Source organism: Lontra canadensis, unplaced genomic scaffold (genome assembly GCF_010015895.1).
Source record: "Lontra canadensis isolate GAN:19392208 unplaced genomic scaffold, GSC_riverotter_1.0 scaffold3, whole genome shotgun sequence".
Classification (NCBI taxonomy): Eukaryota; Metazoa; Chordata; class Mammalia; order Carnivora; family Mustelidae; genus Lontra; species Lontra canadensis.
In genome coordinates, this window is record NW_022630997.1 from 21,528,464 (window position 1) to 21,543,112 (window position 14,649).

General features: G+C 38.7%; 2 protein-coding genes across 3 annotated transcripts in view; one reads left to right on the plus strand and one right to left on the minus strand.

Annotated features, from left to right (window-relative positions):
* Positions 1 to 2,592, minus strand: part of CC2D2B (coiled-coil and C2 domain containing 2B) — a 101,089-nt gene extending 98,497 nt beyond the window's left edge. The window contains exons 1-2 of the mRNA XM_032883656.1: positions 2,546 to 2,592; positions 832 to 883 (exon numbers count right to left, since the gene is read on the minus strand). Coding sequence (XP_032739547.1) covers positions 832 to 883; positions 2,546 to 2,587 — 94 coding nt within the window. The 5' untranslated portion in view covers positions 2,588 to 2,592. The remainder of the gene's footprint in view (positions 1 to 831; positions 884 to 2,545) is intronic.
* Positions 2,593 to 6,844: 4,252 nt separating this feature from the next.
* The window catches only part of LOC116882942, a 48,757-nt gene continuing 40,952 nt past the window's right edge, over positions 6,845 to 14,649 (plus strand). For both annotated transcript variants that reach the window (XM_032883670.1, XM_032883682.1), the window contains exon 1: positions 6,845 to 7,148. In XM_032883670.1, coding sequence (XP_032739561.1) covers positions 7,120 to 7,148 — 29 coding nt within the window. In that variant the 5' untranslated portion in view covers positions 6,845 to 7,119. The remainder of the gene's footprint in view (positions 7,149 to 14,649) is intronic.

Here is a 14,649-nt window from a genome sequence, read left to right on the forward strand (position 1 = left end):
CCCATTTTAACTACTTATGTCAGTTCTGAAAAGTCAGTACAATACTGCCAACCCCTACTTCTGCCAGCTCTTAAAGGATATGAAACATGAGTATAAAGAAGGTTCCAGGTAGTGTGTGCACTCTAAACCACATATTATTTTCTGCTCATTCACCAGACAATCCACTAGATGGACTGAGAAAGATAAGGGTTGTGCAGTCCTATGTACAATAGAAAACAGAGAGCCTATTGGTTATTCCGCCTTGCATTTTTCTTTTTCTTCTTCTTTGAGTACTCAAAAGCTTGCATAGAGGCTAATGGAAATAAAGGATAAGTATAAAGCTAAATCACTATAGGTAATGAGAATCCTCTTTCTTAACTGCAGTATTCCTTGGTAAGTTTAAAAATTACTAGTTGGTTTGTTTATACTCTATTCCCAGAATTTAGAATAGGCAGATGTCACAAAGTAGGGTCTCAATACATATTTGGCAGATGAATGAACCAGGCTTCGACCATATTTATATATGTTTTTCCATATATATGAGATCTGGAGCTTCCTGAAGCAGGTTTTGTATCTATGCATGTTTGTGGACTAACACAGTCTCAAGCACTAGTGACTTCTCCATGTTCGCAGAAAGGAAGAGAAAACAAAATTTGGTTTTATTACATGTGTTGACTTTACTATGTATTTTCTTATGCCCATCTTGTATTATCTAGGAAGTTTAGTTTCTGTTTGAACTCATTTCTTAAGAAACTTGTGTTCCCACTTGAAACCCTATGATAGGATTAGTCATTTACATCTTTAAAAAACAGAAATCAGCAGTATCAGAGTTGTGGTATACTTATTGAGAACCTTTTCGGAGATGCTTGTCTACATTTTCCTCTGCACTGTTATCTTCTGACATCTGTAAAAAAGTTGGAGGGGGGGCAGGTTACCTTACATCTTTCTTTTTTGGCATCGAACATCTTTTCGTATGTTCATCAGCCCTTTGAAAGTCATCACCTCTTAAAATGCCAATTCATGTCCTCTGCTTATTTTCTTAAATTTCACCTTTTTATCAATTGGTATGAGCTCTTTAAATACATTGGATTTTTTTTTTTAAAGATTATTTATTTATTTATTTATCTGACAGACAGAGATCACAACTAGGCAGAGAAGCAGGCAGAGAGAGAGAGAGAGGAGGAAGCAGGCTCCCCGCCCAGCAGAGAGCCTAATGCGGAGCTCAATCCCAGGAGCCTAGGATCATGACCTGAGCCGAAGACAGAGGCTTTAACCCACAGAGCCATGCAGGCGCCCCAATACAGTGGATTTTTAACTTTTAAATGAAGACATTTCTCTCTGTAATATCAAAAAGGACCATTGATTGATAAAATCCAATGGTTAGTTGTTAGTGTTCATATATTACTAACTTTACATATCTTTTAGGAGGGCCAAATAAGACCAGACGTATGAAAATACTTTGAAATTCAACACTCTATCCATGTTAGCTATTTACTTGATTACTCTGTAGCATCTGGTAATATTGGGCACCTTTATTTTCTGAAAACTTTCTATATCATTGCTCTCTACTCTCTGGCCACTTAATCAATGGTCACACTTCTCTTCATAGTTTACATGCAGGCACATTCCAAGGCTTTGGAGAGTGGATGTATTCCCAGGGCTTCCCAATTCTGTCTCCAACCTTGACTGCTATCCTGAATACCATACTTCTAGCTGCCTGCTGGTATTTCTGATTGAATATCCTACCATTATTTAAAAAACTCCATATGTTCAAACTTCCTTTTAAGTTTTTCAAGCCTCACTATTCTGAAATTGAACCATATTAGCAATGTTAAGTCTGTTTTTAGAACAATATAGACTATGAGTTTATCATTTTAAGTTTAAATACAATAGCAGAAGACTCCTTAAATAACAACTAAAATAAAAGACATTTCATAATAAGAGCCTAGTCTACAGACTTCCTGAAAGAACTTCAAAATCCACTAGTGTTTCCTGTATCACACTTAAGCACTATTGAATAAGATCAACATAAACTAAGACATTCAATATCTTCCTCAAGACAATTAAAAATACGTAATTCCATTCTGGACTCAGGGACAATAAGTAATTGATAGAGATCTCCCTTTAATTTCTAATAATTTCACCCAGCATTCCCAGGATTCTGCACATTTCTTCATAACTTCCCACCCCCATCTAGAAGACAGGGATAAAATATGAATCTTAACAGGAGTTACTCTAAAGGAAATGTAGATATTAGCCCTATATATGTTTTATTCACTCACTAAAAAAAGAAAAACTTTTTTTTTTGAGCAAAGCAGAAAATGGACTGTTGGCTGAGAGAAGAGGTGAATGAACTAATATTTACATAAGGGAATAAATAAATAAATAACCAACCTCTAATACTATGGCATAACTAACACATCAAAGAGTAGAATTCATTCTTAAGCTTATTATTTTTTTAATATGTGAACAATATGATTTGAATATAGAACCAAACATAGCACATTGTTCAGGATTATCTTACATTTATAATTCAAGATCCTTATAATCTCCATTAATACCTTACCTTTTTTTTCATATCTTCCTTTCTCTTTGAGATCTTGTCCATGATGATTCTTTCATTTCCACTTTCTAAATAAATAAGAAATAGCCTTAAGGATGATATATTACTGAAAGTATGATGTGATACTTAACATATGCTACTTAAATTTAAGTATGCTACTTAAATTTTTTAATTTAACTAGAAACTAAACAAAGAAATACACTATCACCTTTAGTATATAGTAAAAATTCAGGTTAATGTAATAAGACACATAAAAGAAGAAGTATAATTATTAGGAAAGGGAAGACAAAGTTATCATTGTTTGTAGAACATAGTTTTTTTGTTGTTGTTTTGTTCTTTTAAAAGATTTTATTTAGGGGCACCTGGGTGGCTCAGTGGGTTAAAGCCTCTGCCTTCGGCTCAGGTCATGATCCCAGGGTCCTGGGATCGAGCCCCGCATCGGGCTCTCTGCTCAGCGGGGATTTTATTTATTTTGACAGAGATCACAAGTAGGCAGACAGGTAGGCAGAGAGAGGGTGGGAGGAAGCAGGCTCCCCGCTGAGCAGAGAGCCCGATGCGGGGCTCGATCCCAGGACCCTGGGATCATGACCTGAGCCGAAGGCAGAGGCTTTAACCCACTGAGCCACCCAGGTGCCCCGAGGATAGTTTTTTATAAGTAGAAAACCCAAGACACTCAATCAAAAAGTTCAGACACAATTAGAAAGTTTTATATATATATATATGGAATATATGTGAAAGTTAATAGCTTCCCTATATATTAATATAATAAAGATCATTTCCATAATAGCAATAAAACAAAAACATTTTCAAAATACCTGGAAATAATTTCAATTAAAATATGTGGGAACCCTCTGAGAACAATAAAACTTTAGTGAGAAAAAATATCTGATTAAACATGGAGATATATACCAGAGGCAGGAAGATCAGTTAGGAGGCCATTATAATAGTCCCAACGAGAGATGCTAGAGATCTGAGTCAAAAACGGAAGTGGGAATGGAGTGTGGAGAAATCTTCACTTAAAAGGTAAAAGTCACAAGATTTCATGAGCAATTAGATGGTGAAGACAAAGTGAGGGAAGAACCAATCCAGGTGTTTGGTTTGAGTCACTGAAAGGTAGCATCATTTTAAGTATTGTCAAAGTAGGAATGTAGTTTGGGTAGGGATCAATAAATTTTTGGATATTCCTAATGGATGTTTATGGGATATTCAGGTGAGAAATCCAGAACATGATTAAAAATACTGTGCTAGAAGAGAACAGAACAGAAGAGAATCAGGTCTAAATTCTTTGTTTAATCAGTAAAAAGACATTAGGAAATTGATTTAAGACTTTAAAATATCTTTAAGATTCTTTCTACTAACATACCAAAATTAGGCACAATAGGAATATATCGCCAGGAAAAGAGAATTTTTAATTCACTTTGCATTCTGCAAGAATGTCTAAAACGACCTTCAAATCAATTCCTGGCTTACTGATACATACATCTGTAATTTTTATCTGCTAAACCCAGGGAAACATTAGTGACAGCACCTCCTATACATATCTCTATTATAATTAATTTAAAACATTATACAAGAAATTTTTAACAAAGGTATTGTTTTGCATATCTGGAGATGTTTCTAACCTGGCTCATTTATCATTTCATAAATGATATAAGATAAATAAATGATTATGGATTAAATAATAAAACTCATAAATAAAATTGAAGATCTGGAAAAAAATTGCATTTGCTTTTTTGAAAATTTTGCATAAGGAAAAATTGTGACTCAGACTTTTACCTTCTTACAGCAATTCAGCTCTCTTTATTGAAAAACTGGCTCCAACAGTTAAAGCCAATCTTCTCTTCAAGGTTATTGCTAATTTGTAATTCTTGCAGTTAAAGCTCTTTCTAAAGAGTAAGGAAATTGAGGATTAGCTATTTTTGTGTCAGATGACCTAGAGGTCTATAGTCAAAACCTGAGAATTAAAGTCTAGTTGTTCATTTAGCCTTTTCTGATCCAAATGTTTGCCTCTTGCTTAGCATTTAGACAACTGAGTTCTGTAAATTTACCCAATTGTGCCTTTATCGCTATGGTGATTCCTGAAATGAAATTTTATGTTGTGTATAAATTTAACACTAAATCACTTTGATTACTTCTGTCACATGCCATTTGGTTTCAGGAGTGTTAGAAGAATAAAATTACAGAAAGATTTCTAGCATATGGAATGGTCACAACATGCATATTCTGATATTTAGTAATATTTCTTAATTATGAAGTAACTAGGAATTTATTTCTCTTTTAGTTTTCTCCCAGCTCTTGGAAATCTTTCCAAATGTATTAATCCACCTACCTTCCTTAGCAGAACTGAATTCAGCCCCAAATCCAACTTTATCTTTATTTTAGTTCATCTATTGTCACATAGTAAGATCAGTCCTTTCTGAACTCCCTTATAGCAGTGTTTCTCCAGTCATGCTTTTCCATACTTCTTTGATTTGCATTGTGATGCTATACACAAAACTTAAAGTCTTCCTCCAAGTTATAGTAAAATTAAGGCAATGGATAGCATTTTGCCAAAATCAAAATTTATTAAATATATGGCAAATATACTGGTACTAAGGTACAGAAAAGGTGGAATTTAACAAAAAGATATTCTACAATTAGGTAAATATAACAGCATTATTTCACAATGTTTTACAGAAAGCATCATAACTTCCAGGTGTTTCATTAACTGACGAATTAAAAAATGAATAGCTTTTAGTTAATTATCATCTTATTTTCTAAAATAAAAAAACTAGGAACATGTAGATTGACAAAGGATTTTCTGTAACCTTATATATGTCTTTAAAAGGCATCAAAACTAAATCATCGGGGCACCTGGGTGGCTCAGTGGGTTAAGCCTCTGCCTTCGGCTCAAGTCATGATCTCAGGGTCCTGGGATCAGGCCCCGCATGGGGCTGTCTGCTCAGCGGGGAGCCTGCTTCCCCCTCTCTCTCTCTGCCTGCTGCTCCGCCTGCTTGTGATCTCTTTCTCCCTCTGTCAAATAAATAAAATCTTAAACAACAACAACAACTAAATCATCCACTGCACACAGGACTAAGCCCCCAAATCACCATAACCAGCTCTTATAGGTCAAGAAAGATTTGGGTTTACTTCCCTTGAGACTTCAGGTACATAGAGATTGATTAATGCCAAAACAAGTCACAAAAACTGTGGCATACTTTAAAAGTTTATATCTAACACACACACACACACACACACACACACACACAGACCATGTAATGTAATTTTGCCATTCTCAAGTTAATCACAGGATTTATAAAAATGTATTAATTCATGGAGCAACACAGGCCATGATGTCCAGAAACGGCATAGGTAAGTCCTGTGATGATGCGTTTTACTTAAACCTGACATATATCCCAGTGCCTTTACTTATGAGTCTCAACTGGAGAGAAAGTCAAAACGAGGCCATTCCTGAAAGTCAGGCCAAAGGATCGCCGTGTCTACTCTCCCACCTAAGCCCTGCTCACCACTCTCCAACATAAACCTTTGGTTATAGTCTGATCAACCTTCTTTATATTCCCTGCCACATTCATCCGTGGATTTTTGCAACTTCCTTCTAACCTAGAGCATTCCACGTCTCAAATGCTGATTCAAACCCCACAACTTCTGGGAAGTTTTTTCTGACTCTGGCTCTTCTGTGACCTCCAAAAGCATTGCATTATGTTTGTAATTTTTGTTCATTACATCCTACTCTGCAAGTTCATCTTTCTCCCTACCCTAAAGCGAGGACGAGAGCTGGGATCCACACTCATCTCTCCTCCACCAATCCTAGCAAGATGTTCAGCACAAAATAGGCACTCAATAAATAACATGGTCTTGGACTTGGTGCAAATCAAGCACTACTCTCTAATGCTGCAAAATGGAGTGTTTCTCAACACTCTTAACTCCCTAAGGGAATCACCGACGGGTAGGATAGGACTACAAGTCCCAGCGGCCTCTGCGGGTCTGTGTCTGGGTCCTGGGGGCCGCCGCCAGTTTAGTCCACAGAGCAGGGCTCCAACCAGACAAGGTATCGGGGTGTCTAACAGGGAAAGTCAGGGGGCTTTAACAGGAACTATGACATTCACCTGGATGGACAGTGCGCTCTTGCTATTTATGAGCAGCTAAGGCAGGACGCACCATTAACCACGGACTCTCCGAGATCACCAACCGCCCCTCAAGGTTCCTCACCACAGCGCCCGCTGCCCGCCGCTCGCTTAGCGCTCCCTGCTCTGGGACTGACGTCAAGGCCGTCTAGGAGCATGCGCGGTGCGGCCCCCTCAGCTGGCTGGGTCCCCGGCGAGCGCAGAGCGTGCGCCTTCGGGAATCTTCGGTGCGCTACGTCTGCTCACGCCGTACCTGCGCTTCTGACTGGAATTGAGGCGTCGGAGCCTGTCACTCCCGCTCTGGCCTGGGTCTCTAGCGCCTGCGGGAGCGCCAGCTGTGATCACCTGCGGCCCGGGTGTGTGCGCTAGGGGCCACAGCTCTCGGAGGTTTGTTCTGGAAGAGAGCTGAGAGCGCGGTGTCCTGGCGCGTGGAAACCCCGCACCTCTCGCGTCATGGTGAAGAAGAACAGTATCCCCAACGGGTGAGTACCCGGCCGCGAGCTCCCCGGCCGGCGTGGGCCCGCGGCGACAACCGGAGTGGCTGGCGTCCCCGGGGACACGCTCGCGAGCCCGCTGTCCGCGGTCCCGGTGTGCCCTGGGGTCTCGAGCCGGCGTGCAGGGTGGGCGGCGGGGACGGTGGCGCTCGAGCGCCCGCGCGACCCGCCGCCTGGACCGCTCCGGGAAAAGAGGGTTTTTTCTTGATTTTAGGTGCTTTGAGAGTGGCATCCCAAGGGGTGCCCTAAAGATGCCAGGAGTTTTTTTTTCTTTCCGGCGATTAGTGTGAGTGTAACCAATTCAGTACTTTTAAAAGCCTCAAATTAGGGGCGTTTGGGTGGCTCAGTCGGTTAAGCGTCTGCCATCAGCTCGGGTCATGATCCCAGCGTCAGCGGGGAGCCTGCTTCTCCCCCTGCCTCCCCTGCCGCTCCCTCTGCTTGTGCTCGCTCACCGTCTCTCTGACAAATAAATTAATAAAATCGTTTTAAAGCCTTAAATTAGGGCACGCAGGACATGCTCACTCGGGTCCTGTCGTCTTTGCTTCATAAACGAAACAGCTTACGTATATTTTTTTTCCCAGTGACTCACCCGGAGTTAAAATAACGAGTTCAGTGAAAATGTTCTGTGTTTTGAAACTTGGCTCGGGAAACTGGTGGGGCTGAAGTTAGGAGACTCGCTAGTAAGGAAAGCAGCGTGCGATGTGATGGAAAGGCTTTCATTCATTCAGACCTTCGGCGCGATTTCTAGCCGCTCTCAGCGCCAGGCGTTGTGCTTGGCGAAGGAACTTAGAAGGTGGTTAAAACTTCTAACAGCCTTGTATATTTGGGAAAGGGGAGGTGTGGAAGTGAAGAAAACTGCAGCGAAATAATGTTCCAGGATATGTTGGTACATTGTGGCATATGTAGAAATAGAACTTGGAAGTTCTGCTCACTTTCTCATTGGAGATATTTGCATACCGCTAAATGTGTCCGAGCCTCGAAAATTGTCATTCTGAGTAAAATCCTTGCTGGGTCTCCCATCTTGAATTTCTACTGTTCTTCTGCTATGGGAGTTTAGGAACAATGACGGTGAAAGAAGGAAAAGTCAAGTAATACTTCATTCAATAGAAAGATTATAGGCTAAGTAAAATATGAGTGCATGTGCAAATAATATGTAATCTGTGCTGTTCTTAAAGTCACGTAATTTCTGGAATTATTATACAGGGATACTGGTTTTGTTTTTAAAGATCTATTATTTTTATTAATAATAAGATTTATTATTATTTATTATTTAAAATAATAAATCTTAAAAACAAAAGTTGAGGGGAGAGGCAGAAGGAGAGGGAGGAGAACATCTCAAGCTAACCCTTCCTCCTCTGAGCTCTGAAGCCTGATGGAGGAGGGCTCCATCCCAGGACCCTGAGATCATGACCTTTGTGAAATCAAGAGTGGGAAGCTTAATAGACTTAACCACCTAGGCGCCCCAACAGGGATACCGTTTTTAAAAATACATATAGCATGGATTTACTGATATACTATTATAACTACACTTCCATATGTGTTGTGAAGTATGTAGGCCCAAATAATGAACAGGCTAAAGTGAGGTGGTGTAGGATTTGAGATAGAATACTCCACAGTTTGTAGTTTAGAGGGGTAAAACAAAAAAATCAACCCTAATTTTTTTTTTAAGATTTTATTTATTTGGCAGAGAGAGAGAGAGAGATCACAAGTAGGTAGAGAGGCAGGCAGAGAGAGAGGGGGAAGCGGGCTCCCTGCCAAGCGGAGACCCCAATGTGGGGCTCGATCCCAGGACGCTGAGATCATGACCTGAGCCAAAGTAACCACTGAGCCACCCAGGTGCCCCTAAATATTTTCAGGTTTAAAGGAAAATAGTATCACTCCAGCAGATACCTGGATACCACTCAGACTGGTCTCCAAATCTCACTTGCCAAAGTATTTTGCTTCAGTTTTTGTTTGTTTTGTTTTTTTAAGTTGCTGTCATTTAAAGGTCTGGAGCTTTCACATGAAAATTTAGATTTCTTCAAAAACCAGATTTAAGAAACCAGATTTGTACATGGCAATAGTAAGTGATTTGCAGCTGCCTTCTCTACAAAAAGTAAGCCTCTCCAGTTTCCCATCCCCTTTTAGCCTCTGCAGCACTGAGACTTACTGTTGATTGACTTTATCATTTTATCATTTCTTTATTTGGGACATATTTTACTGAGGTATGTCAACCGCATTTGAATTTGTAAGTCCAGCTGTAGACGGTAAATGGGAGGAAGGAACTTAGTTTATTATATTACTTGTTTCCAGAATAAAATGTCATTTTGAGTGCTGCAAGGCAGTGCTGTGAACTGTTTTGTCAAAAAGCATGGTTACCTTCCATATTGTGAGCCTCAGAAGATGACAGCACTTCCAATATCCCTAAAGTCCCTTAAGTTGGTGAGCTGCAGTTTTGGCATCCGAATAGCCTGGATAATCATAATATTCCTGATCCTGCCTCCCACCTGGGATTATGAAAATGTGATAGGGAAATAAGAAAGTACTTTTGAACTGAAGAGCCTCTAAACAAACTAGTTGCAGTAGCTCTAAAATAGCAATTTTCTTATCTGGAGGTATAGATTTACTTTTATCTTCCAATGATCTCTCTTCCCAAAGTTGTTTTGGTTTTTTGTTGTTGTTTTGTGTTTTTATGTTTGTTTTTTGTTTTTTAAGAAAGAGAAGAGATATGGCTACAGACAAGAGATACTGTAATTGGGATTGATTTGGAAAAGAGTTTCAAAGTGCGGCAGCTGGGTGGATCAGTTGATTAAGCATCCAAATCTTGATTTCATCTCAGGTCGAGATCTCTGGGTAGTGATATCTAGCCCAGAGTCGGGCTCTGCACGCTCAGCAGGGTGTCTGCTTGAGATTTTCTCCTCCCCCTCCCTACCTCTTTAAGACAAATAAATCTTAAAAACAACAACAAAAAAAGAATTTAAAAATGTGCAATTGCCACTTTATATTACACAGAATTTTAACATGAGTTTAGTTTTTCAGAAATGTTCTCTTTATTTGATCTGATTGGAATACTCTTTTATTAAGTTCTCTGCCTTATTATTTTTTTCTTTGAGAAATTTCCCTTTGTTTAGAAGGTCTGTTCCTGGTGATTATACTTCGGATTCAGCCTTTTTTTCCATGTAAAATTCTGTTCGTTGCTATATGAATTCTAATAGGTATTATATATGTTGTGACAAAGTAATCACACTGAGGATTTTTATCTCTCATTCCACTGTATTTGTATTCAAAATAATTTGGATCCTCAGTCCTATACTACTATGTCTTCCTCCATTTGCCCATTTTTCAGAGCTTTTCTGTCACAAAACCAGAGGGTCTGCCGTGAGAAGGACACCAGGTGGGGAGACAAAGTCCCTGAATCCTGAAATTGGGAACAGAGTACTATCATATTGATTCTTGCCAAACACTGAGTGAATTTAAGCTGGGAACTCACTGTGTAATGTAAATATTCAGAATGGATTTGTATTTTCAAGCAGTATTCTATAAACATATTATCTAGAGATCAAAATACTGCCTTACCTTCCAAACTATCTCTTTCATGCTTCAAGGGATACCCTTTAATTCTTTTGAAATTTGAGTTTCTCATGAGATTTTAAGCTGTAATTTTATTTTCTGAATGTCCATATTAATGACAGATGATTGTAAACATCATTAATCTTTTTATTCTGAGTTTCATTGATTGCCTGAGTTTCTTGAAGTTCTTTTTTCTTTTAATAATATAGTCACCAAAGCTAACACTGTTGTTTAACCTTAGCAACCAAATAAAATTCTAGAGTTTTGGGCAGCTTGATATTGAAACAGTACTATGAGAGTTTCATTTAAGATCAGAGATCAGGGTAAAAAAAAAAAAAATCAGAGATCAGTAAATCCCATTCTACTTCGAGTTTCTTTCTTTCTTTCTTTCTTTCTTTCTTTCGTTCGTTTTTAAATTTTATTTATTTATTTGACAGAGAGAGATGCAGTGAGAGAGGGAACACAAGCAGACTTCTGAGCAGGGAGCCCAATGTCGGGCTCAATCCTAAGGCCCTGGAATCATGACCTGAGCTAAAGGCAGATGCTTAACAACTGTCTCACCCAGGCACCCCTACTTCTAGTTTCTATCATACTTGGTAACCACACTGATAATTTTTCATAGACTTATCCTCACAGTTTCTCTCTCCCTTGATCATCAGCCTTCTTCCAGAGACATTAACTCTTTCTCTAGACTCCCCATATGTGATGTAAATAAACTCCTCTTTATTCCTTCTTCTTAAAGAACATTCTGCCTCCTGATATTTGGAGCCTAACTCTCCCATAAGGCCACTGCTTTCCCAGCAGCTCACCACATTGGAAGTCATGCCCCACATACCACAGGGGGCATTGATATGCTCCATCTCCTCATTGCCATTGTTAGGCCACTCCATCCTACCCTTGTAAAACATAATGGAATCCCTTGTGTAATTACCATCTACCTTTCTCTTCACCATTGTTTATCAGCTCCCTCCTTACTCCCTCATTTTTTAAAATGAATTTAGTACCCAACTTAGTCTTCATTACTCAAGTCCTACAAGACCATGATGAAACTAAAGCAGTCACGTGCATCACATTTCCAGCACCTGAGATGACTGTCTATGGGACCTCAATATCTAAGACTATTCCATATTAAAAATCCTAAATTCTAGCATTCTCCTCTCGTTTGTCTATTCCTCTCTCCCTCTTCCTTATTTTTCTATATTTAATCTGCGACCTCATAAAGATCCTGTCCTTCGACTAGTATTTTATCATCATCAGCCTCTATGTAGAATTACTTTATTTCTTGTCTAGCCACACTGCTTGGTTCATTATTTACTCACACCAGTATCTAAAATTTCCTTGCCTTTTGTCTTTCTCTGCTTTTGCTTTCTGCTCTAATTCAGTTTAGTCATTTGCTTTTTCAACTCATATATCTAAAGATAATCAAGGTCTAGTACTGAAAATCACAAAACCAGTTTATCGTCATGACAATGTATCATGTTTCATAACAGAACTCAGCCATTCTTTTCCTTTTCTACCCATAGCTACCATTCTAACTTTTATCACTTTTAAGCCTTCTATTCCCTCTTTGACCTTGTACTTTCAGCAGCTGGTTTTGTGTTTTCAGAGGAAATAGACTCTCAACTGAATTTTTAACAGTGACCACCAGGCAAGCTTAACTTCATCAGCAGATATCCTTTTCCTTTGTCTCAGCTAAAGAGGTGTGCTTTTTACTATCCACAACTGATCTATATGTATGCTAGATCCCATCCATTCTGTCTCCCTGGGGCCGTGCATCATCATTTAACCTTTACTTTTATCTTTAGTATGCCTTTTCTCACCTCCCTACATCAGCTTCATTTCCCTTATTCAACAACAAAAGAACAGGAAGAAAATGTCTCCACTTGGATTATCCTCTGATTTCTGCTCTTTCCTCTCCCGTACAGTCAAATTTGTGGAAATAGTTACCTCCCACTCCCCACATCTATTACCTCTTCCACCTGCAGTGTTCTGGCTTCCATCACTTATCTGCCACTAAGGACTTTCTTTGATAAACCCAGTGTATCTTCTTAGACCTCTTAAATGCACTTGGTTCTTTAGACCATTGCCCAGTCTTGAACTTCCCTTCTTTGGTTTCTCTAACATCAGATTCTACTTTTCTTTTCAGATCTCCTAGAACATTTTGAATTTTCTATACTTGTTCCTCTGGAATCTCACTCTAATCCCTTTTTTTCTAAGATTTTTTAGTCATTTTCTTCTCTTTGGCATATGAACATATTCAAGTTCATCTTCAGAAAAGCAAAAAATAAAAAAAAAACCGAAACATTAACTGTTGCTTTCTAGGGTTTTGTCCTTTATCTTGTTCTCTTTTTATTTTGTTCTCTTTAGTAGTCTTATAGCCTCAACTACCATCTGCAGGATAATGAATTCCAAATCTATTCTTAGCCCACACTTCTTACCTGAGCTCCAGACTGACTATGGATACCTTTACCCCAGTTTCCAAAACTCTGAATATACAGAGCTTAAAACCAGTTTTGCCTCACAAAACTTGTTCTCTTTATTTCCTGTTTTTTGAATGAAGCCAGTATTCAGTCACCCAAGTTAAAACTAGAACAATTCTGAAATTCCATTTTTTTTTTTTTTTAAACATCCCACACACAGTCAACAGGTTATCTGATTCTGTCTCCTAAACAGCTGCTCTTTGGAGCCTACTTTTCTCCTCATTGTTCTGCGTTAGCAGCCATCATCTCTTGACAGTAGCCTCTTAATTGATGTCTTTGTCTCCAAGTTGTCCCCTTCTGGTTCATTTTTAAATTAATTAAAAATTTTTAAATTGAAGAATAGTACACACAATATTACATTAGTTTCAGTTGTACAACATAGTGATTCAACAAGTCTATACATTATGCCATGCTTACCACAAGTATAGCTACCATCTGTCACCATACAACCCTATTATAGCATCATTGACTTTTCCCTATGCTGTACCTTTTATCTCCATGACTTATTCATTCCATAACTGGAAACTTGTATCTCCCATTACTCTTAACCCATTTTGCCCATCCACTCATCCCCCTCCCCTCTGGCAACGATCATTTTGGTCTCTGTATTTATGGGTCTGTTTCTGCTTTTTGTTTGTTCATTCATTTGTTCTATTTTTTAGATTACATGTATACCATATATGGTATTTGGCTTTCTATGTCGGACTTGTTTCACTTAGCATAATATCCTCTACATTTATCCATGTTGTTGAAAATGACAAGATCTCATCCTTTTTTATGACTGAGTAATATCCACTGTATACATACCAGATACATATGTATGTCACATGTTTTTATTATAGAAGTATAGTTGGCACACAATGCTACATTAATTTTTATCATACACTGTAGTAATTGGACAAGTCTGTACATTTTTAAAATTTTTTTTAAAGATTTTATTTAATTATTTGACAAAGATAGAGATCATAAGTAGGCAGAGAGTCAGGCAGAGGGAGAGGGGGAAGCAGGCTCCCCGCTGAGCAGAGAGCCCGATGGGCTCGATCCCAGGACCCCGAGACCATGACCTGAGCCAAAGGCAGAGGCTTAACCCACTGAGCCACCCAGGTGCCCTCAGTCTGTGCATTATTATACCACATCTTTTTTAACCATTTGTCTATTGATGGACACTTGGATTTCTTCCATATCTTGGCTATTATATTAATGTTGCAATAAACATGGGAAACATGGAGTGCATATATCTTTTTGAATTAGTGTTTTTGTTTTCTTTGGGTAAATAACCAGTAGTAGAATTACTGGATCATATGGTATTTCTATTTTTAATATTTTGAGGAACCTCCATATTCTTTTCTACAACGGCTGTTCCACGTTTCATTTCTACCAATAGTGCACAAGGGCTCCCTTTTCTCCATATTCTCATCAACACTTGCCCTTTCTTGTCTTATTGATTCTAGACAGGTGTA